Genomic DNA, 24,396 nt, shown 5'->3' with positions numbered 1-24,396 from the left:
GAGCATGTGAAGATGAGCCGATAGCGCGGCATAGCACATTCCATACTAATGAGTAGAGTATCTAATCAAGATGTGCCTGGGACATGAAGTTTGTTTACCTCAAAGCGACAGGTAGCTGTGCTGAGAACCAAGTGCTGTTGGTCTATGCTGGGAATGAACGCTAGGGGGTGCCTGCTGCTGTCATGCTGCCTCACTGCTAACATGTATGGTATAAAACCCATTGTACCCCATGGCTCTGGGTTTAGAGAAGCTGTCTGATCCAACCATTGCGTACGCCTGTGTGCTGTAAATTACTCAATAAAGTATCTCCTTGTAAGTAAACCTGAATCTGATTTATCCCTATCTTGGCACCTCTAGCCTAAGAGTTCAAAGCCCATGGCAGGGGCAATACAATTGACACAGCAAGCAGGGTGCCAAGAATACTGCTATGTTCAGATTTAACGGGAAGGAGAATGCAGGAGGCGGCGTGTTAAACCGACTCCCAGTGGTTCTGAGCGGACCGAGAGCATGCCCAGAGGCTGAGCAGGACTGCACACCAGTGGGTCTGGAAACTGCGTTGGAATCTCTGCAGCTGGAAAAGTGGTCAGCTAAAGAGGCGCAGAGTGCAGGAACTCTAGCATGGCTTGTGCTGACAGCAATGCAAACTGTCAGGCAGAAGGAGTTAAAATGGAGAGAGAAAACAGCAGAAAAGCTCAAGGACGAGCTCGAGAAAGAAGATTTAAGGCTGTTAATTAGAGAAACATTGCAAGACAGCCTGGCCTCTAACAAGGCGTGGGAGCGTGAAGCCGAAGAGTTAGCAGTTAGACTGGTATGCTGAGGTCGGAATAATTGCCCGAAGAGTGCCAGAGTGAGCAACATCATCACCTTGCCCTATTGGGATGAAATCCCTAAGAAGTGGAAACTGACGATGAAGACCCAGAAAATGAAGACAAGGAATGGAGTAAAGTGAAGAATCAGTGCCCCCAGAGCATGGGCTAGACCCCTCTTAGAGTGGGAAGTGCATCAGAGGATGGTCCCAAGGCAGAATGAAGCGGAGAGACCACATTGAAGATCTCTGTCAAGGTAACAGTATTTAATTTTGAGCTGTACTAGAATTTCATAGAGCCTGTAGATACTGACCATCAGCTATACGATTTCTGAAGAGTGTGTAAGCTTTTGCCGTGAGATTCCTTGCGATAAAGAACTCTCACTAATTTGACTGTCCGGTGTTAGACTGCCTGAGCATGTGCGCTGAAGAGATCGAGCAACCGGACAGCATGTTCCTGGCCAAACCAAAATGCTACTACCATGGTCCTGCAAGCTGCAAGTAAATTGTGTAAGCTGGGAGACCCAACCTGATTGAGAAAAAGAAGATATCATAGTAGCTGTCTCCAAAAACAGTGAGATCTGCATAGCTAGCTGGCTGACGCTGTAAGTGATGTTACAACTGCAAACTAAGACTGTTTTCCTTTTTGAGACCCCAGCGGAAAAAAGCACCTGAATAATTTGTTGCCCCTGACAAGGCAAAGATTCAGTTGCCATTTACCTCATCGTGTCTTGTTTCAAACTTGGGATTTACAAATACAAACTGTGAAGCTTTACCTTCAAGTCCTGCATCACCTCGCCGCCTCCCAAAGAAAATTGATGGCTGCATAAAGAATGTAAGTATAAGGCAACCCCCATCTCCATGCAGCGTCCTGAGTTTCAGCACTTTTCTTTTGTGTGCCAGGTTGCGGGAGAAGAAGAAGAGAGGGGAGTGTCATGTTGTAAATCCCTAGCTAGCCTACTTAGTGATAGATAGCCCCAAAAGTTTTTCCTCCCACGCAAGCCTCAGTTTCCTTAGTCCTTGCTTGAAAAGCATTTAAAAGTATAATTGTTGTTCTGTTACTGTTAAGAGCTGTGCCATTCAAAACTGCCTTGTAGCTTTAAGTTTACTTTTGCAGAGGGGATCATAGTCATTTAGCTCTCCTTTTCTCCTTGCAAAGGAGATGGTTTTGTTGTTTTTATAGCTTAAATTGAGATGTCCAACTAGGGCCATTGAAAGCTCAGAAGCACTGGCAATGTGTTTACAAGCTCCCTAGCTTGGACAGTCGCTTCCCCTCAGCAATCTCTGAGCAACCAAGCAGAGAAACTGTGAGGGGAGAGGAGTAAATTTTTAGAGTGAAGAAGTGTTATGAGAGCAAAGATAATGTCAAAAGCCCAGCATCAGTAACGCAGTGAAGCCTTGTAAGTTATAGCCATGATTTGATTAGAAGTAGCCTGGAAGAGTTTAGGCCTATTCAGTTTTTAGAATGTCAGAGTCTGTGTGAGCTTATCTCTGTCATTGTTCTCACAGCAGAGCCAGGGGGAGTCACCCAACCCCCTGTCCGCCGCTAGTTTAGCCTTGGCGGGCAGGGAGGCTGGAAGATATCTGTGAGAGCCTGACAGAGGCAGAGTGGAATTTGCAGAAAGAGTCACCCAGGTTAAAGCGTCACTGCTGGAGAGTTGAGTGGTGCTGCTCTGTTTAGTCAGAAGCCCTGCTAAAAGGCTAAAGGCCCTTGTCTGTCGAGGGATCTGGAAGGGGTGTAGGGTCACACCTTCCCCTTTTGAGCTGAAGCAGAGGCAGAGAGCCTTTGCTGGAAACATCTCGTCTTCATTGCCCAAAGCCTCATCTGTTTGGATCCATCATTGTTTGGACTTTTTAGAGACACTCTGCACATGGACTGGAACTTTGGATTGTTAAAGGCTTGCCATGAAAAGTACCGTGAGGCTTTTCATAGACTTGAACTCTCGTTCCTGTGGATTGTGTTTGTGCTTGTAGTAAGTGCAGTGTACGGCAGGCTGAGTTTGATCCATGACTTTTGGACTTCCCACTGCCAGAGCTCATGCAGCATAGAGTTACCGATGCAAAAGCAGTGGCCTAAAATTCTTTGCATGTGCAAGCATGCCCTTCCCTTGATCTTGATGGGCCCTGCCGGAGGAGCAGTACGACTGCTGAATCTGCTCCATCATGCCTTCCCATGCAAGAAGTATTTTCCAGTCATAGTGTTAGATTTCAATGAAAGTTTGTTGTGTGCATTTTATGACTTCTTACATGCTATGCAATATTTGCAAACGTTTTTACTGTTAGTTGCAACTCCGAATGACACTGAGTGTGGTTCCCAATGATTTGATGTTAGTGCTACCCGGGACAGAGCCTTCAAACTTAACACGCAGAAAGCAAATAAATCCATAGAAAAAAGAGAAAGATTGGGACAGGGACAAAGAGGGACAAAGAAAGAGAGACAGAGAGAAAGAGTAAGTGGCAGACAAGGCAGAGGAAAGAAGGGAACAAAGGCAAAGAGAAGAAGAGGGAAGAGGAAAAAGGCAAGGAGAAGGAACAAGTGAAGAGGAAAAAAGAGGACAAAGAAAAAGAAAAAGAGAAGGTACCAAACCATACATGCATGCCCCAGTGAAGATGGGTGTGTACAAATAAAGAGTGCCCTAGCATTAACTGGGCCACCTCAAATGGTAGTTATTAGATCTGTGGAGAAAAAGCGTAGCCGTGGTTGCCCCCAGGGTGAATTGGAAGCAGCTGATTATGCCTGGAGCTTATTACCTGTGGGTGGAGTAGCCACAATAATGTAAGAGTTCTTTAAAATGAGATCATGTGACTAGAAGGCAAAAAAGAGCCTATCCCAAATGTGCGTCATTGGGATTGGTGTAAGGCAAAAAGGTTTAAGTAACTGAGTTTCTGTTGAGACGAAGGCAAACAGCCTAACTTGCAGAGAAGACAAGTGAAAGGTTAAGGCTGGTGCATGGCACAGAGAGTTTTATGTAGAAAGTTTTGAAACACGATCTGCAAAACAGGCAGGTCAAAAAAGAGAAAGAAAGAGAGAGAGAGAGAAAGAAAGAAAGAGATTTCTCTTCCCAAACAGGGGGAAGAAGTAATAGCCCACCTTTGGGCTGTTATATATCAACAAAGTGTGATAAATCACAGCGTCAGGGCTCTGTACGTGCAAAGTGAGAAAAAACATCACCTAGAAGGGGAGTCCCTCTTCAACCTGATTTCAGAATGGTTTCAAGAGATCGGGGGGCAGTGAGTGGTTGCAATAATTCTGACTGTTATTGGCAGCTTTATAGCTTTGTGTGCTTACTCATATGGCTGTGGCATTTTAAAGTATACATTTAAGTAGATATCAATCCCCTGGTGATCAAATGGCAGGGCAAAGAAGATTTGGCCTTCTGCGTAGACTGCTATCATCCTTTGATCATCTAGGGCTGGAATGTATTGGCCCCAGGAGCGTAACCAAGTCACCTGTAGTGTTAGAGGGGCCTAGAGATCCATAATGCCTTGCTTAAGTTCATTATTAGTGCAACTCCCTTCCTAGTAAGCCTCTGAGCAAGTGAAGATGAGTCAAAGGGCCAATAGCACAGCCTAGCACATTCCATACTAATGAGTAGAGTATCTAATCAAGATGTGCCTGGGAAGTGAAGTTTGTTTACCTCAAGGCTACAGGTGGCTGTGCTGAGAACCAAGTGCTGTTAGTCTATGCTGGGAATGAACGCTAGGGGGTGCCTGCTGCTGTCATGCTGCCTCATTGCTAACATGTATGGTATAAAACCCATTGTACCCCATGGCTCTGGGTTCAGAGAAGCTGTCTGATCCAACCATTGGGTACGCCTGTGTGCTGTAAGTTACTCAATAAAGTATCTCCTTGTAAGTAAACCTGAATCTGATTTATCCCTATCTTGGCACCTCTAACCTAAGAGTTCAAAGCCCACGGCCAGGGCAATACACCCATATCGCCGCTTTTCTGTATGTCTTCCCAACATTTTATCTGTATTCCAGTTCAAATAACTGGAAATGGAATAAAACCCATTATGTCTTGTTGATATATATATTCAGAATTTCAAACAGGACCAGTCTTTCTGCCTATCAGCTCTTTTCAATGCTATAAACAGCGATCGGATCTGCTGATGCATACTGGATTTTCTAGACTTGAGCAGAAGAGTTCCTTACCCGAAGAATCAACATCCCCACCATCCTCCTGCAGGACTTGCCAGACTATGGGTCTCTGGGTCAGACCCTGCTTGACTATCTGCAAAGACAGGCTAGTTTCCTTGGGGTCCATCAGTTCCTGCAGACAGCAGAACAAGACAGCCTCCATCAGATACTATTGCGGAAGAAAGCAAGCAAAACTCACATGGCCACCCCTGTCCAAACGATTAAGTTTGCAATGATCAGTCCACCATTAAATATTCAGTGAAACAAATAAAAAGAGAAAATTGCCCCACTACTCAGTCGTGGTGCCAGTCAATGTGCAGTGTGGGGGGGTCTGTACCCCACCCCCATGAAAAAATCCCACCCCCACCCCATTACAGGCAATCTCACTTGGTTGCGGATGGTTCAGCTTCTCCTGAGTGATTCTGATGCAGTGCAAACTAGAAAGGAAGTCCTGATCTTGCAGCACCGTTTCCTGAATTGCACACGTGTATGTATATGCAAAACCTTTCCTGAGTAAAATGAATGGGGAAAGGCTTCCTGCAGGGAACGCTCCTCCTAAACTGAGCAATTATAAAAACCTTAGGTGCACGGTGCCCTTTAGACCTTCTTGCATCCGTTTCAAGATGAGCACAATCCATGCAGCTGAGACTGCTTCTAAAGGAACCAACCATGTGGACAGCCATCGCAGCTCATGTGTCGCCCCGACTCCTTGCACATAACAAATTCACTCACCAGACCATCACATACCTCTTTCACACCAGTTTGGACCATTTCCTGTCCTTCAGGAGGAAGCGATGGACTGGTGCGGCTTGGGCATTTTATTCTACCGCCTGTGAAGGATGAAAGGAGGTTTTTAGAAGGCGAACTGGTCCATCTCTTCATCCTTAGGGTGACCACATTTATTGTTTATTTTATTCATAAAATTATTTATGAGTTGTTTGCAGCCCAAGAAGGGCCCCACAAGGCAATATAGAAATTAAAAGATATAAAACAGTACTATAAGAAAAGAAATTAAAAAGTAGAAAAGTAATCTTTCGAAAACTGTGAGTAGAATTACAAAATAATTCAAATGCCAAGCGTGGAAAAATGTTGTGATGACCTAAAACCAAAGAAGCAACATTGTGGACAATAGGGAATTTTGGCACACGGAAGCTGTGATTCAGCAGTGGGAAAAGTGCCGCTGCTGAAATTCCCTTTGCCTTACAGCTACTGACGGCTCAGCAGTCCTGCCTCCCATTGCGCCTCCTCCTCATACAGGAAGGAAGCCAGGAACTCTCTCTCAGTATTCCTTGCTCAGCCTTGTTCATAGCCGTTTCCTTTCCAGCAGGGCGGTGGAAAGGAACCAGGTTTTGTTAAGGACATAAGAACATAAGAAGAGCCCTGCTGGATCAGACCAAGGGTCCATCTGGACCAGCATTCTGTTCACACAGTGGCCGACCAGCTGCCCAATGGAAGCCCACAAGCAGGACAGGAGTGCAACAGCACCCTCCCACCCATGTTCCCCAGGAACTCTGTACATAGGCATACTGCCTCTGGTACTGGAGGTAGCATAGAGCCATCACGACTGGTTGCCATTGCTAGCCTTCTCCCCCAGGAATTTGTCTAACCACGTTTTAGAGCCACCCAAACTGGTGGTCATCACATATAGTGGTAGTGAATTACATAGTCTAACTCTACGCTGCTGTGTGGAGAAACCTTCCTTTGATCTGTCCTGAATCTCCCACCAGTCAGCTTCATGGGACCCTTTGGGTTCCAGGATTATGACAGAGGGAGAAAAATGTTTCCCTATCCACATTCTCCACACAATGCAAAATTTTGTAGGACAACAACCCTATAGATCTTGTTGGACTCCAACCCCCATCAGCCCCAGCCAGCATGGCCAGTGGACAGCAGCCCTATGAATTGTAGTCCAACAACATCTGGAGTCCCCTTCATGGATCACTGCCTTGTTGTGGCGAAGGGGCTTGCATAACTCAGTGAAGCCATAAGCTATGCCATGCAGGGCCACCAAGACGGACAGGTCATGGCAGAGAGTTCTGACAAAATGTGGTCCGCTGGAGAAGGAAATGGCAACCCACTCCAGTATTCTTGCCAAGAAAACCCCATGGAACGTATCACAAGGCTAAAAGAGATGACGCCGGAAGATGAGCCCCTCAAGTCGGAAGGTGTCCAATATACTACTGGGGAAGAGCAGAGGGAATTTCCAAGTAGCACAGAAAGAGTGAAGCGGCTGGGCCAAAGCCGAAAGGACACTCAGCTGTGGATGTGTCTGGTGGTGAAAAGAAAGTCCAATGCTGTAAAGAACAATATTGTTTAGGAACCTGGAATGTAAGATCAATGAATCAAGGTAAGCTAGAGGTGGTCAAACATGAGATGGCAAGACTGAACATCGACATCTTGGGAATCAGCAAACTAAAATGGACAAGCATGGGCAGATTTAATTCAGGTGACCATCATATCTACTACTGTGGGCAAGAATCCCTTAGAAGAAATGGAGTAGCACTCATGGTCAACAAAAGGGTGGGAAAAGCAGTACTGGGGTATAATCTTAAAAACGATCGAATCCAAGTACGAATCCAAGGCAAACCATTCAACATCACAGAAATTCAAGACTATGCCCCAACCACTGATGATGAAGAAGCTGAGGTTGATCGGTTCTATGAAGACCTATGACACCTTCTAGAACTAACACCAAAAAAAAATGTCCTTTTCATCATAGGGGATTGGAATGCTAAAGTAGGAAGCCAAGAAATCACCGGGTTAACAGGCAAGCATGGCCTTGGTGTACAAAATGAAGCAGGACAAAGGCTAATAGAGTTTTGCCAAGAGAAGATGCTGATCATAGCAAACACTCTTTTCCAACAGCACAAGAGGTGACTCTACACATGGACATCACCAAATGTTCAATATCGAAATCAGATTGATTATGTCCTTTGCAGCCAAAGATGGAGAAACTCTATACAGTAAGTAAAAACAAGACCTGGAGCTGACTGTGGCTCAGATCATGAGCTTCTTGTTGCAAAATTTCGGCTGAAATTGAAGAACGTAGGGAAAACCACTAAACCATTCAGGTATCACCTCAATCATGTCCCTTATGAATATACAATGGAGGTGAGGAATAGATTTAAGGGATTAGACCTGATAGACAGAGTGCCTGAGGAACTATGGACGGAGGTCCGTAACATTGTTCAGGAGGCAGCAACTCAATCCATCCCAAAGAAAAAGAAATGCAAGAAAGCAAAGTGGCTGTCTGATGAGGCTTTACAAGTAGCTGAGGAAAGAAAGGAAGCGAAAAGCAAGGGAGAAAGGGGAAGATATATCCAACTGAATGCAGAGTTCCAGAGAATAGCCAGGAGAGACAAGAAGGCCTTCTTAAATGAACAATGCAAAGAAATCGAGGAAAACAACAGAATGGGAAAGACTAGAGATCTCTTCAAGAAAATCAGAGATCTCAAGGGAAGGTTTTGTGCAAAGACAGGCATGATAAAGGACAAAGAAGGCAGGGACCTAACAGAAGCAGATGAGATTAAGAAGAGGTGGAAAGAATACACAGAAGAACTATACAGGAAAGATCTTAATGTCCCTGATAGCCATGATAATGCGGTCACTGAACTTGAGCCAGACATCCTCGAGAGTGAAGTCAAGTGGGCCTTAGGAAGCATTACTAACAACAAAGCTAGTGGAGATGACAGTATTCCAGCTGAGCTATTTAAGATCCTAAAAGATGATGCTGTTAAAGTGCTGCATTCAATATGCCAACACATTTGGAACACTCAGCAGTGGCCACAAGACTGGAAAAGGTCAGTTTACATTCCAGTTCCAAAGAAGGGCAACGCCAAAGAGTGTTCAAACTACCGTACAATTGCGCTCATTTCACATGCCAGCAAGGTTATGCTCAAAATCCTACAAGCTAGGCTTCAGCAGTATGTGAACTGAGAACTACCGGAAGTACAAGCTGGGTTCCGAAGAGGCAGAGGAATGAGAGATCAAATCGCCAACGTTCGCTGGATCATGGAGAAAGCAAGAGAATTCCAGAAAAACGTCTATTTCTACTTCATTGACTACACTAAAGCCTTTGATTGTGTGGATCACAACAAACGGTGGCAAATTCTTAAAGAGATGGGGGTACCAGACCACCTTACCTGTCTCCTGAGAAACCTGTATGAGGGTCAAGAAGCAACTGGACATGGAACAACCGATTGGTTCAAAATTGGGAAAGGAGTACGACAAGGCTGCATATTGTCGCCCTGCTTATTTAACTTATATGTAGAGTACATCATGAGAAACGCTGGGTTGGATGAATCACAGGTCGGAATTATGACTGCCGGGAGAATTATCAACAACCTCAGATACGCAGATGATACCACCCTAATGGCAGAAAGTGAAGAGGATCTAAAGAGCCTCTTGTTGAGGGTGAAAGTGGAGAGTGCAAAAGCTGGTTTGAAACTCAACATTAAAAAAACGAAGATCATGTCATCTGGCCCCATCACTTCCTGGCATATAGAAGGGGAAGAAATGGAAGCAGTGACAGATGTTATTTTCTTGGGCTCCAAGATCACCGCAGACGGTGACTGTAGCCATGAAATTAAAAGACGCTTGCTCCTTGGGAGGAAAGCTATGGCAAACCTAGACAGCATAGTAAGGAGCAGAGACATCACCTTGCAGACAAAGGTCCGTCTAATTAAAGCTATGGTTTTCCCAGTAGTAACGTATGGCTGTGAGAGCTGGACTATAAGGAAGGCTGAGTGCCGAAGAATTTATGCTTTCGAACTGGAGAAGACTCTTACGAGTCCCCTGGACTGCAAGGAGGTCAAATCAGTCCATCCTAAAGGAAATCAACCCTGAGTGCTCATTGGAAGGACAGATACTGAAGCTGAAGCTCAAATATTTTGGCCACCTAATACAAAGAGAAAACTCTCTGGAAAAGACCCTGATGCTGGGAAAGACTGAAGGCAAAAGGAGAAGGGGATGGCAGAGGATGAGATGGCTAGATAGCATCACTGATGCAATGCATATGGACTTGAGCATGCTCCGGGAGAGAGTGGAGGACAGGAAAGCCTGGCGTGCTATGATCCATGGGGCTACGAAGAGTTGCACACGACTGAACAACAACAACAACTGGAGTTCCGCAGTTTTCCCAGGCCTGTATTTCACAATGGAGATGAAGCAGCCCTCTGTTCCTAAGGAGCCGCTGAATTGTTCTACGGAGCTCTGCTTTGACGTAGCGGCTCAGATCTTGCACAGCTTCTCTCAATAATCTTGCTGAGGAGCTGCTAGAATATTGTTCTAGGAAGCCCAAATCATGGCCAGATCGACCAGACAAGCTCTGAAAAACAGGGGAGCTTCTGATCAGAGCGGGACGCTCAGGTACGTGTCATGGCACTGCTGCGTTACATCTTAGCAATACGCTTGCTGACAGAGATTACTAGACCTGGTACTGTGGCGCAAGAGGCCACGCATCCTGTTCCGTCAATGGGGGCACTGAAGAGGGAGATTCAGCCGGTGCAGCACGACAAGCTACGTTGGCTAAAATCCCCTCTCCCGGAAGACCGACACAAGGACAGGAAGCTGGCCGTACTTTTTAATCTGGCCAACAAAAACGCTCCACAAACACAACCGAAGCAGAACGCTGAATAGCTCAGCCAGTCCTTACCCGGCACATCGCCCTCCACGTCACATTTCTGCGGGGCTTCTCTGAAGGTCTGTGCCTTTGCAGCATCCGAGGGCTCTGCCTCTGCCTCCAGGGAACCCACACGCTCCTCCTTCAGCAGCCCCTGAAACAGGGAGGGCGATTCCACTCAGAACAGAGGCACGTGGCTGGAAGAGTGAAGGCTCTCGCAAGAGACGCTTCCTGTCTTCAGTCTCAGTGGCTCCTTGGTTCTCGTGAGGCTATTTCAAGGCCAATTGTGCTACATGATTGTGAGCAGTGGCTAGACTGTCAGTGCCAGGCCTGGCCCTCCCATTAGGCAGGGTGAGGAGTGAGGCAGTCGCCTCAGGTGGCAACTGCTGCAAGGTGGCAGCAAGATGCTGGAGGAGAGAGCTGTACACCACATGGCCTGCTATGGACCCCTGAAGCTACCCTGCTGCCTTCGTGTGCAGAGGAACGTGCTGCCCCATAGCCAGCGCTGAAGAAAGTTTCGACTGCAAGTTGAGTCAGCTTTTGTACACTGAATGGGAGGGGCCACCATTTTGTTCTTTGCCTCAGGCGACAAAATGTCTTGGGCCAGCTCTGGTCAATTCTCCACCTCCACTCCCCACCCTGGTCACAGCTCCTAGGCATAGCAGCCATAATTCCAAGAGGCGCAGTGTGCTGGCTGTCACTGCAGCCTCACGCTGGGAAAAGCTACCCTTGTGAATTTTCAGTGCTTCATGAAGCTCTTAAAGCAGGGATGGGGAAACTCTGGCCTGTGGGCCGCATCCAGATCGGGGGTGGATTTCTCTGGCCAGCGCTAGGGAAAAAACAGCACTACTATTTAGAGTTATTATATCAAATGGTTTATAAGCAATTTAGAGCACAATCCTATGCATGTTTACAGAGAAAAAAGTCCTACAACTCCCACCATTCCCCAGCCAGCCATGCCCTGTGTTTCGACAGGAATTATTCTGTCTAAACATGCATAGGATTGCGCCCTTAAATAACATAAAATAATAACATAAATAATAAATAGATGGTGCTTAGATCCACCCACGTTCTTCTCCCCCCACCCCCACCCCGAGCTGGAATATGCCCTTAAGACTTTTCCCAAATTGGAATATAGCCCTCCCACCCGTCTTAAAGGCACAATCGCCCAGCCCAAAATAAAATGTGGCATCCATAAACTGATTTGCAGGATTACTGTAAGAATAAGGGAGATATGTACTGCACAGGATCTGAAACACTGAAAACTCCTAGAGGAATGACAGAGAATGAACAGTATGAAAAACTATTATAGATTCATCGTTAAGATGGTCATTAACAATGAGAATTTGTCAAAAGTTGTTAATCATCATAGTTCACTTCGGAAAGGAACTTTAGAAGCTGCATATTTGGACCTCGTCATATATTGTAGTAGCTGAATACTTGGAACTGGTGATAAATTGGTGAACATGTATAATAGGAAATGATAAATACGTATGAGTTCAATTATTGAAACATAGTATTTACTATGTCAAAACATTCTGCACTAGGGCAGGATATACCTCTATTAAATGGAATATATTAATCAATATAATGATGATAATTGTGCAAAGACAGGTATTGCGTGTAGCAACACTACAAGTTTGGAATGCTCTTATTTGGAATGGCGTTCAGGAGATAAAGTTAAGCTGGTCAAGACAGTTTCAGCCTTTCCTATGTACTATCAATTTTTAACTGAATGGCCAAAGATTATTCCAACAGCCTAATGCACATTCCACCTCCTTCAGACTTTCTGGTACTGAAATATTAAAACCTCACCTGCCATTTCCTTGTATTTGCTTCTTGCTGGCTCATCAGGAAGTCCTCCACCAGAGCCACAGCCTGGGAACAGGTGTCTGGCCCTCCTGCCCGGATCCAGCTCTGCAGTTCCGGCGGCAGGCTGGCCAGGAACTGCTCCAGGATCAGCAGCTCCAGGATCTGTTCCTTGGTGTGTCTCTCCGGCTTCAGCCACTGGTGGCAAAGCTCCTGGAGCTGGCTGTGAAGCCTTCGGGGGTCTTCGACCTCCTGGCAGCAGAACTGCCTGAAGTGCTGGCGCTGCACCTCCATTCTCAGGGCTTCCCCTCGCAAGATGGCGGCCTTCACTTTCCCATAGTGCTCCTGATCTCTGGCTTCCAGGCTTTGAAAGGCCTGTTCTGCTTCCCCACCCAGTGCTGGCAGGAGCCGGGCCGCCCACTCTCCTCTAGGCCACCGGCAGGCTTTGGCCACTTGCTCAAAGGAGGCCAGAAAGGCCTTGGTATCTTCCCACGGGGCAGTCTCTGACATCACTGGGTTTCCCCCTGTGTGAAGAGGCTGTAGTGTCCTCAGGAACTCCTGCCATTGGGCTTCCCAGCACTCTTGCATCCCCCTGGATTGTTCCCCTCTGCCCTCTTGCAAAACTCCCAATCCTGGTCGCTTTATCATGTATTCAGGATGAAATGAAATGATGGCTTTTCCTGCTCCTTCTTGTTGCTTGTCTAGTTCTGTGCTTGCAAATTTTTGCTCCTTCATCCCTTCCACTAGTAGCTCTAGCCACTCAAATCTAGACTTAGAGAGCAAGTGATGATCCTTCAGGAAGGTTGTTTCCTGACCAAATCTTTTCTCTCAATCCCCTGAAGTCTTGCTAGAAATATAGAGGAGAAAATCAAGATCTAATTTCTGCCTTTCTTGATTGGTCTTCTAGCATTCCAGTGGAGGAGTCAGAGGGCTTTTCTACACAAAGCATTTATCATGTGCTCATTATTCCCTAGGCATGGTTGTTTATGGGTTCTTTAGATGACATCATGACCCTCCAGTTTCGTTTCTGTATCTAACCAGCACTTTTGTCAACTTTTTTTTAGAGCACGGAAAATGCGGCATTTAATTGTGAAAGTGAAAGTGTGATTTCCTCTAGTGTAATTGTGCTATACCACTCTACCACAGTGCCACCTAGAGGTTATGTAGAAGAAAAGGAAATACTCCTCATGTAGTGCTCCGAACATCAATTCTGCGATGAAACTGAAAGTAGATACAACGGATTAACAGCCTTGTGTAGGAAGGCTCAGAGTTGATGGGATTTGCTGGCTGACAAAAGAGCTGCAACTCTCGGGGGCTTCCAACAGTCCAAGGAGATTCCCCAGGGGGTATTCCTGAGTTGAAAGGGGAGGTTCTCCCTGAGTGAAAGAGACAGAATGGAATGTTGAAAACACCAGGTGAGAAACAAAGGAGAGATGAGCATGCAGTTTGGACAGACCAGCTCAAAAGAAACTTCACATAATCTCCCATATTTGTGTACATCTCCAAGTGGCACCAAGGAAAAAGTGGGTGACTAAGAGACAGGAAATTCCTGGAGGCTTTAGGCAAAGCCATATGTGTTAAACCTAGGGCCTGATCCCCTCGGGACCCATACTAAACAGATTCAAGGGTACCAATATGACTTAAGTCCGCTTGTGTGAAAGAATGATACACAGCTTATTGATGGAAAGTGGATGCACACGATAAAAGCAAAGATAAGCGTACACACACCCCTCAACTCAAAGTGGTAGCTGCCCTGTTTCCCTTGAAGCAGCAGACGTTGCGTCGGGCCTGTTTTTCCAGAGCAGGTGGCGCACCTTCCCCCTCTCCGATGAGAACAAAGAGCAAGCCAGTATGTTTGGATGTTATAGGTGTCTCTCCTAAGTTCCAGAAACTGTCAGAAGACACACACACATCCCCCACTTTACCAAGGGGAAAACAGGGGAGGGGGCTTAACTTCTTGGCAGGAAAGAGAGTTTTTCACAGCAAAGAACAGTTTTATCAGAAAGGAAGTATGAAATATATCGGACGGCCACTGAACGTTATCTGCTTGGAGTTAGTAACGAGAAGCACTGACCTTCACCATCCTTGTGTAAAGCTATGTAAACCGATTACATAACAGTTGCCAACTACTCTACGAAGTAAGTATACACACGCTACTAGATACTGTATATGGGTCTGTGAACTCCTCGTCACTCTCTTCCACAAAAATCCACTATACCATACTTTCCTTCTAAGAGGATAAGGAGAAAACAGATACTACACATTTGCTAGTACACCATATTCCATTACATCACTTCACCTTCTCTTCAAGCAGCAGGCCAAGCGATACAAAGCCATTTTGTTTTGAGCCTGCCTCTGAACAATGATCCCTCACGGAAGGCCTTTGCGTTTGCAAAGCAGTCTCCTTCTTTTGCCTCTAGTGGTTTATACAGGGTGGGCTTGATATGTAGAGAATACAGGGAAGGATGATTATATTGAAATGGTGGTGGTGTGGCATAAATGGGGATGGAGAAAGAAGGAAGCAAAGGAGAAGAGAATTGGCACGTGGAGACAGAATTCTAAAAGAACGCATGCTTAAGAGCATCCTCATATTTATATAATATTCAAAGTGCTTTAAATATGTTATCTCAGTAATCCTTCCAGAGCCCTGCCAGGATGGTATTAACATGCCGATTTTGCAGATGGCAGACAGGCTGAGAGAAGGCCGAAGCTGACCTAAAAAGTTTATGGCTGATGAGATTCGAACTTGGGGCTTCCCAGGTCCTACTCTTGTTCTCTTGGATGAAAACCACTGAAAGAATGCTAGCTTCTTCTTATCTTTTAGTCAGTAGCATGTCCATTTAAAACAGGCGTTGGTATGTTCCCATGATGGGAGATTGTTGCAGAACCCAGAGTCAGAGAGACCACGGAGTGAAGGAAAAAGAGATTCTTTATTTAACGCGCGGGCTTAAGGCTGGAATCGTTTCCAAAGAGCCAGAAGCCCCGATTTACATTAGCACATTGGTTTTATAGACATTGTGACACATATGAAACGGCTCCTCCTCTCCCTCCCGCATGGGGTTGCAATCCTCAACATTTTTCCTCCTAGCACCATTGTTTATAATACAAGAACTGGGTTATAGGGTAGCCATGATAAGGAGAGAACAGGAGAGAACAGCAGAGAACAAGATATACAATTGTATGACCTTTGACAAGATAAGGAATTCCTGTGTCTCGTCAGCTTACAACAATATATTCAAGGGAGAAAGAGCTCAGCAAGAACATGAAGCATGAGACTGCATGAGGCTACTTAGTCTGACCCCCGATATGGCTGCTACATTCCCCCCTTAAATGCATAATTTCATTACAATTATAGCATTTCTGATAACTATACAAAGCTTTTTGTGACATACATATTACTTAGCCTCTTGTTGGGCTATTAGAGCATAGAGGGCAGCAGTTTTACTAGCTGAGACATAAAACAGATTGGTTAAAGCGCATAAGACAAGGAACGCAGAGACATAACAGAACTTTTATGAACAATACTGGTAGAATTAGGATGAACAATGCTTTTAAGCTAGCTAAGATCTGGAAGCCAAGGGGTTAACTAATTTAGCTAATTGTTTTGTCTTATTGTTTTGTTAGCTACTATATTGTGCAGCTTGTTGATCTGTTCATCTACAGCATTGCCATTATCAGTTAAGTTAAAACAACAGAGCTTTTGGTGTGTCTCACAACTTAAATGATGAAGAAGGAAGAGGTAATCTATACCAGCTCTATTTTCTAGAACTGCACCTCTTAGATCACGCAACTCTTTATTTAACAATGACAATGCTTGTGAGGTGGCATTTATGCTTTTGGCTAAGCTGCAAGCTAACCAGTTGTTCTTTAGACCATTAGCCAAGGCTAAACCTGGAACCCCAACTAGTGACATTGTTAAGGCCAATTTTTCTGAGTCAGAATATAACTGCACATGACTATTACAATTTTTAGTTAGTTGGAGTGCTCGAGGCTGCCGTTGACGGATTTTTTCGGGCTACAGGGGAAGAATTGGCACCAGTTCAATTGGCGGCTGAGGCAACATGGGTGGTTATCAGACAAGTTGGCAGGAATGAATGACCAAGTGCGGGAATTACATGTCTAAAACCATCCATGAGGCAAAAGTATGTGGGCATCATTAAAAGATATGTTTTGAATTTTATTACAGTGGAAGGGGGCCAGGGATAGCTTTGTATTTTCTGGAAAAAAATTTTTGACAATTAAGCATTTGTGCACACGTAGCATTTGTTTCAGCAATGATGGGGGTGCGTAGAGTGAACTCTGTAGGGGGTAGGATCTTTGCAACTACGCCCCAATTAGCATTTTGGGAATAAGTTAAACTTACACCATAAACTCTTAACATGGTATCTTTTTGAATTTTCCCAGGATGTCTACAGACAGGTATTAGGCAAGAGCTAATAAGCCTGTTTGCAGGTATACCTCTTGGCAAACAAAAATGTTTTACTCTCGTGATGTTAGCCAGGTGAAGCCAGTAATTATCAGCAAATCCCTGGGACAAACTTTCTCTTTCAGGGGCTGGCCCCCCTTTTTGCACCTTATTAAGGAGACACAATGCAACACTACTAACACTACAACACACATGTTTGATCTTCTTTGGGATCTGACCGTACGCTGGGCAGCTATTCACCTGGCAAGCTGCAGTAGGGTCTAGTCCCCTTCTTCAATTCTCCAGTTGCAGGTCTGACCGTACGCTGGGGGACAGTCTCCTGGGGTGTCCACAGTAAGGTCTAGCCTGAGTCTTCTTACTGCTTTTTTAGAATGATTTTTAAAGGATTTTCAGGATTTCTGTTTATGGTCTACTTTCCCCCTCTCGCTCTCTTGACTCGTGTCCAATGTATCCAGGGTTTAATTCTAGCTGCTTTCATAGCTGCGGGGGTGGAAAGTATGACAGTTTTCAGTCTTCTCTATCTGGGAGTCAAAGGGTTATTTTTCCCTCTTTAACTCATACTTTAACTCTTGGTTGGAAAGGATGAACTTCTGTGATGGGAATTGGGGGCTTATTTTCTAAGACAAAGCGACGCTGGGCTTGAAGACCTTTGCTTAGTGTTTGGACTTCTTGTTTAAGGCTAACGTTTGCTTGCTCTTGATGCTGCTCCAGTGTCAATTATGAAGTCAATGTCACGGCCCCTCACAGTCAATATCACGGCCCCTCTCAAGCTGTCTCCCTCTTCGCCCATTCTGGCCCCTTTGTTTTTCTCCTTTGTGTATTTGATTTATTTTATTTGGGCATTCATGCCACTAATGTCCATCTTGTCCACACTGGGCACACTGGTTTTAAGAATCTTCTGCCTCTGCTGGGTCTTCTTCTTTTCTTTTTTCGTTTACGTCTTCTTGGGCCTCTGGGTCGAGGGGGGTGTACTGGCGATAGGCATTTGAAAGATGCTCCAAGTACGCTCTGGGGCCTCGGTGGCACCTTGCAGCACTTTAGACACTTTGGTCATATTAATTGACTTCTTTATACCTGCCTTTCATGGCTTCTAACAGCAGGGTTTGATACTGGGTGAGGCGCTCTAGCCCAACTTGTGTTTTGGGATTCCAGCAGGGGGGGGTTACTTACAAGGAGACTTTATTGGGTAACTTACAGCACACAGGCGTACTTAATTTTTGGATCAGACAGCTTCTCTGAACCACGAGCTATTGCACTAAATGGGTTTTTATACTATACATGTTACCCATAACACTAGCAAGCATTTTCAGCATAGGCTAGAAGTGTTTGGTTCTCAGGCACAGCTTCCTGTAAACAACTTCGCTTCCCAAAGTGCTTGATAACACTTTTTATTTATTAGTATGGGAAGACAAATTTTTTCTTTCTTTTGCTTTCTTTTTCTTTGCTGATCTGCCTGTATTGCAGATCATGTTTCAAACTTTTTATATAAAACTTTCTGCTCCATGCACCAGCCTTGTCTCTTTATTTGTCTTTTTCAAGTTAAACTTACTTAAACTTTTCTGCCTTACACTAGTCCCACTGACACACATTTGGGATAGGCTCTTCTTCTCCTTCTAGTTACATTTTCTTCATTTTAAAGAACTATTACATTATTGTGGCTACTTTACCCCAGGTAATAAGCTCCAGGCACAATCAGCTGCTTTTAATTTACCCTGGGGGCAACTATGGCCACGCTTCTTTTTTATAAATGTTTTTTCTTTGCCTCTTGCCTTTTCTTTCTTCTTTTTTTCTCTCTTCTTTATCTGTCTGCTACTTTCTCTATTCCTTCTTTTTTACTTGCTTTTGTCTTTCTCTTCGTTATCCATTGGGAACCACACTTAGTATCATTTGGAGTTGCAACTAACACTAATCTGCAAATATCACATATATTTTATGATATTTAAGAAATCATAAAATATACACAACAAACTTTTTCTGCAATTTAACACAATGAATGGAAAACACTTCTTGCATGGTAAGGCATGATGGAGCAGATCCAGCAATTATACTGCTCTTCTGGCTGAAAGCTCAGGGCTCATTAAAATCAAGGGACGGGCATACCCACACACGCAGAGTTCTAGGTCACCATTTTTGCATCGGCAACTCTATGCTGCATGAATTCTGGCAAAAGGAAATCTAAAAGTCACAGATCAAACTCAGCCTGCTGTACACTGAGCTGACTACAAACACAGACACATGGTCCACAGCGATGAGAGTTCAAGTTTATCAAAAGCTTCACAGCACTGTCCATGGCAAGTCTTTGACAATTTAAAATTTTAGTTCATGTGCAGAGTGTCTCTAAAAAGCTCAGATGATGATGGAGGCAAACAGTGAAGGCTCTGGGCAATGAAGATGCGATGTTTCCAGCAAAGGCTCTCTACTTTTGCATCAGTTTAAAAAGGGGAAGTGTGGCCCTACACCCCTTCTGACAGACAAGGGCCTTTAACTTTTTAGCAAGGCTTCTGTTTAAACAGAGCGGCACAGCTCAGCTCTCTAGCCGTGACACTTTAACCTGGGCAACTCCTTTGTAAATTTTATTTTACTTCTGTCAGGTTCTCTCACAGACATTTTAAAAACTTTCTCTTTTTTTTTTCTCTTCTAACCTGGTACACGAAAGCACTGAAACACTGAGTGCCGAAACTCAGGACGCTGGGGGGTGATGGGCATCGCCTTATACTTGCATTTTTCAGGCAGCCATTAATCTTCGGGGAGGCGGTGGGGTGATTTGCAGGACTTCAAAGGCAAGCTTCTCAGTTTGTTTGTATTTGTAAATCCCAAGCTCAAAACAGGACATGATGAGGTACAGGGCCACCAAATTCTTGCTTTGGCACGGGCAACAAATAACTCGGGTTAGCTTTCTTCGCTGGGGTCTCAAACAGGAAAACAGTCTTAATTTAAAGTTGTAACATCACTGACAGCGTCAGCCAGCCAGCTACACAGATCTCATTGTTTTTCAAGACAGTTGCTCCAATATCTTCTTTTCTTCTCAATCAGGTTGGGTCTCCCAGCTTACACAGTTTATTGCAGCTTCCAGGAGCATGGCAGTAGCGTGATTTTGGCTTGGCCAGGAACATGCTGTCTGGTTTCTCGGTCTCTTTAGCACACACACTTAGGCAGTGTAACACTGGACACTCAAATCAGTGAGATTTCTTTATTGCAGGGAATCCCACGGCAAAAGCTTAATGGTTACGCTCTTCAGAAATCATATAGCTGATGGTCAGTAGCTACAGGCTCTATGCAATTTTAACACAGTTCAAAGCTAAACACGGTTACCTTGACAGAGATCTTCAACATGGTCTTTCCGCTTCATTCTGCTTTGGGACAGTCTTATGGCACACTTTTCACTCGAAGAGGGGTCTAGCCTGTGCTCTGGGGGCTGATTCTTCACCTTTATTTTCTATTTTGCCTTCATCTTCTGGGTCTTCATTTTTAGTTTCCATTTCTTAGGGATTTTATCTCAATTAGGCGAGGTGATGATGTTGCACAACTCAGAACGTTGTGGGCAATTTTCCTGCCCCCCCTCTCTCGGCGCGCTAGGCTAACAGCTACTTCTTCGGCCTTACACTCTCACGCTCCCACGCTTTGTTAAAAGCCAGACTGTCCTGCAACATTTTTCTAATTAACAGCCTCAGATCTTGTTTTTTTTTTCTCTCAGCTCGACCTTGAGCTTTTTGCTGTTTTCTCTCTTTATTCTGAATCTTTTTAAAAAAACCTTTTTCTTTCTTTGTTTGACATACATCTCAAGGGGGTGCAAGGTTTGCTTCCCCCACCACCCATAGCCTCCCTCTTAAATTGAAGACAGACACAATTAGGGAATGGGAATTGGTCAGTGAGTAAGGGGTCTCACTGGCCGACACAAGAGGATTTTTCACACCACGCACTTTGCTACTGGCCTGGGCACCCGGACGGTCAACGGTATGCTTCAGAAACCGCAGTAGCCACTCACACAATCATCAATCTCTCCACTACATCCATATGTCCCTGCCACCCACTTTTCCCACTTTTTACCAGAGCGGAAAACGGCTTCCCCAGCTTCCTCAGCTTCCTACTGAGTACTGGCGTGCTAGGTACTGGCGCCCACTCGGGGGTGTGATCAGGCCCCCCTTCTACCCGCAAGGAGTAGGTTCTTTTGTATACGTATACCACCAACACTGACCTTCTTCATAAGGCGGGGCCCTCTTTTTTTCTGCCCAGTGGCCTTTCTCCCTAAAGGCGGGGCCCTCTTTTTCCCATATACTTGCCTTTCTCCTGAAGGCTTCCAATGTGGGTTTCAACTCAATTGCAGCTGCGATACAGGCAGGGCTCAAGTTCCTTCCTCCGCTTCCCAAGGTTCTCTTGCTGCTCGCTGCCGTTTGGGCGATCCCGGTGCAGGCTTTCTCCCATTCACTCGACAAAAAGGTCGGTGGCGCCAAGAAAGGGAGGCATGCGCCGAGCTCGTCCTCCTGGTGCGGCGATCAAGAGCAGGCAACTGCCACCTGTCTGGCTCAGAGCCTGCCACATCCGAGTCACGGCACCATTTATGTTGCAGAACCCAGAGTCAGAGAGACCACGGAGTGAAGGAAAAAGAGATTCTTTATTTAACGCGCGGGCTTAAGGCTGGAATCGTTTCCAAAGAGCCAGAAGCCCCGATTTACATTAGCACATTGGTTTTATAGACATTGTGACACATATGAAACGGCTCCTCCTCTCCCTCCCGCATGGGGTTGCAATCCTCAACATTTTTCCTCCTAGCACCATTGTTTATAATACAAGAACTGGGTTATAGGGTAGCCATGATAAGGAGAGAACAGGAGAGAACAGCAGAGAACAAGATATACAATTGTATGACCTTTGACAAGATAAGGAATTCCTGTGTCTCGTCAGCTTACAACAATATATTCAAGGGAGAAAGAGCTCAGCAAGAACATGAAGCATGAGACTGCATGAGGCTACTTAGTCTGACCCCCGATATGGCTGCTACAAGTTGGATTTTTGCCTGCTGTGACGAAAGTGGCTTCTAGGTGTGCCAATACAGATTTTAGGGTGGGGGAAAGTGATTGAATGGAAGAGCTTTGGCTCAGGGGAACTAGCATGTGCGTGATATGCAGGAGGTCTCAGGTTCAGTCCTCAAGAACTACGGGCAGGACTGGGGGAAAAACCTGTCTGAAATCTGACTGACAGCTGCTGCCAGTCAGTGTAGTAAGCAATAGCAAACTATAAGACCAATGGTTAGAATTGGGATAAGACAGCTTCCTGTTCCTGGGTTATGGATTGTTTTTAATTTTTATCGTAGGCCATCTTTAGTGTGATTCTGTCATAAAGAGGCAACATACAAATGTCCAGACAGCTATCTTCTAAGTAAGGAAAGCAGCACAAGCGGCTCTATATTTGGGGCAAATAGGGCGGTGACCCCCTGCCTCTCCCCCACCCACTTGTGGCAAAAAAATCCCCCCAGAACCAGCTACGTTTGCTCCAGTGCATGGCATGCAGTTACCAATGGCCGCGCATGAACTTCTCCTACCCTCCTCCGAAATCTCAGCAGAATACTGAGTATTGAATTTTGATCATCTGCCCTGCCCCCCGCCCCACCTGCCCCAATGAGCACCAGTCGCCACTGGATTCCTCTGCATGCGTCTGATGAAGTCAGTCTCTTAGGCTGCAATCCTACGCACACTTGCTTGGGAGCAAGCGCCACTCAACTGCATGGACTCTACTTCTGAGCAGACATCATAGGCAGAGTAACTCACAGGGCAACCCTAGGTATGTCTACTCGGGAGTAAGTCTGACTCCCAAGTAGGCGTGTAGGATTGCAGTCTTAAAGACAGCCCTGCACCACCCATGGGCGTGACGCAGCTACTAGCGCGCTTGCCCCAGTAACACCGGAGCCAAAAGGAGCTCCCAAACCATACCGGAAGTGGCGAGGAGGCCGGTGCGACTCTCGGCTGGCGGGCTTGTTTTCTCTCTCTCTCTCGGCTGTGCAACTCTGTTTGGGCTGCTGCGCGGGGCTCAGTCGGGGAGAGGAGGCTGGAATCCCTGGATGTCCTCCAGACACCCTCCCAGTTGCACTGGCCAGCTGGCTGCAAGGGGGATAAGAGGCGGATGCAGCTACGCTGTGTCAGGGCAGATCCCGCCTTTCTCTCTCGGCTTCCTCCTCCTCCCCCCGCCCTTCCTCATGGTTTAAGGGCTGAGCTGCAGAGGGCGGCGAGGCTCTACTTATCTGCCCCCTACTGGACGGCTCAGTCACTACAGCTCCCCCCCATCACAACTAAAAAGGATGCAAAAGAATTCCTATATGCAGATTTACACGCTTGCTCCTTGGGAGGAAAGCTATGGCAAACCTAGACAGCATAGTAAGAAGCAGAGACATCACCTTGCCGACAAAGGTCCATCTAATCAAAGCTATGGTTTTCCCAGTAGTAATGTATGGCTGTGAGAGCTGGACTATAAGGAAGGCTGAGCGCCGAAGAATCGATGCTTTCGAACTGTGGTGCTGGAGAAGACTCTTACGGGTCCCCTGGACTGCAAGGAGGTCAAATCAGTCCATCCTAAAGGAAATCAACCCTGAGTGCTCATTGGAAGGACAGATAATGAAGCTGAAGCTCTAATATTTTGGCCACCTAATGCGAAGAGCAAACTCTCTGGAAAAGACCCTGATGCTGGGAAAGACTGAAGGCCAAAGGAGAAGGGGACGGCAGAGGATGAGATGGCTAGATAGCATCACGGATGCAATGAATATGAACCTGAGCACACTCCGGGAGAGAGCGCAGGACAGGAAGGCCTGGCGTGCTATGGTCCATGGGGTCACGAAGAGTCGGACACGACTGAACGACTGAACAACAAAATGCAGATTTACAGATTGATTGCGGCAGAAGAGCCTTCAGTAAATGCATGAATGCGATTAATTTGGATGGCTTTAAAAGGGGGCTAGACAAATTCATGGAGGAGAAGGCTATCAATGGCCTCTAGTCCAGATGGCTATATGCCATTTAGTGGAAAAACACTTGCGTTGTTAGCATGGGAATGGGTTGCTGAGGTGCCAAGAGTCACATAGGAAAGAGGACGGTGGCGGATTAATTTACTGGCTGATTAATGTACTGCGCATGAGTCACAAAGCCAAGCAGGGCCCTTGTCTCTGGGAACCGGAAAACTTCCTCTGAAGGAAGTTTTTAGCCCCTTGGCTCAGCACTCCACCAAATACCGACCAAAGTTTACGTCGTGTGCCTTGTTTACTTGTTTGTATAAATACCAAAGTCGCCTATTCTGCTGGGTCCAGTCCTGAGGGGCCACGTTGGCAACTCTTGACTGCACCACACCTTGGTGTTCTGGTAATAAACATCCGCTCGAACAAAAGTCGGTGCCTGTTCTCTGCCTGAGCCTGCCAGAAGGGTGAAATTCTGCCACAGCTACCTCCAGTGTCAGAGGCAGTATGCCTGTGTACACCAGTTGCTGGGGAACATGGGCGGGAGGGTGCTGCTCCAATCATGCCCTGCTCCTGGCTTTCCCGCGGGCAGCTGGTGGGCCCCTGTGTGAACAGAACGCTGGACTAGATGGACCCGTGGTCTGACGCAGCAGGGCTCT

General features: G+C 45.9%; 1 protein-coding gene across 1 annotated transcript in view; it reads right to left on the bottom strand.

Moving 5' to 3' along the window:
- The window catches only part of LOC146355993 (uncharacterized), a 30,357-nt gene extending 7,472 nt beyond the window's left edge, over positions 1-22,885 (bottom strand). Inside the window, exons 1-5 of the mRNA XM_084831523.1 lie at positions 22,728-22,885; positions 12,381-13,750; positions 10,599-10,719; positions 5,693-5,775; positions 4,961-5,078 (exon numbers count right to left, since the gene is read on the bottom strand). Coding sequence (XP_084687649.1) covers positions 4,961-5,078; positions 5,693-5,775; positions 10,599-10,719; positions 12,381-13,109 — 1,051 coding nt within the window. The 5' untranslated portion in view covers positions 13,110-13,750; positions 22,728-22,885. The remainder of the gene's footprint in view (positions 1-4,960; positions 5,079-5,692; positions 5,776-10,598; positions 10,720-12,380; positions 13,751-22,727) is intronic.
- Positions 22,886-24,396: the final 1,511 nt, after the last annotated feature.

This window comes from Heloderma suspectum, chromosome 2 (assembly GCF_057233095.1).
Source record: "Heloderma suspectum isolate Gila_16-S chromosome 2, 16-S_ref, whole genome shotgun sequence".
NCBI lineage: Eukaryota > Metazoa > Chordata > Lepidosauria > Squamata > Helodermatidae > Heloderma > Heloderma suspectum.
This window is presented reverse-complemented; position numbering and strand designations above follow the sequence as displayed.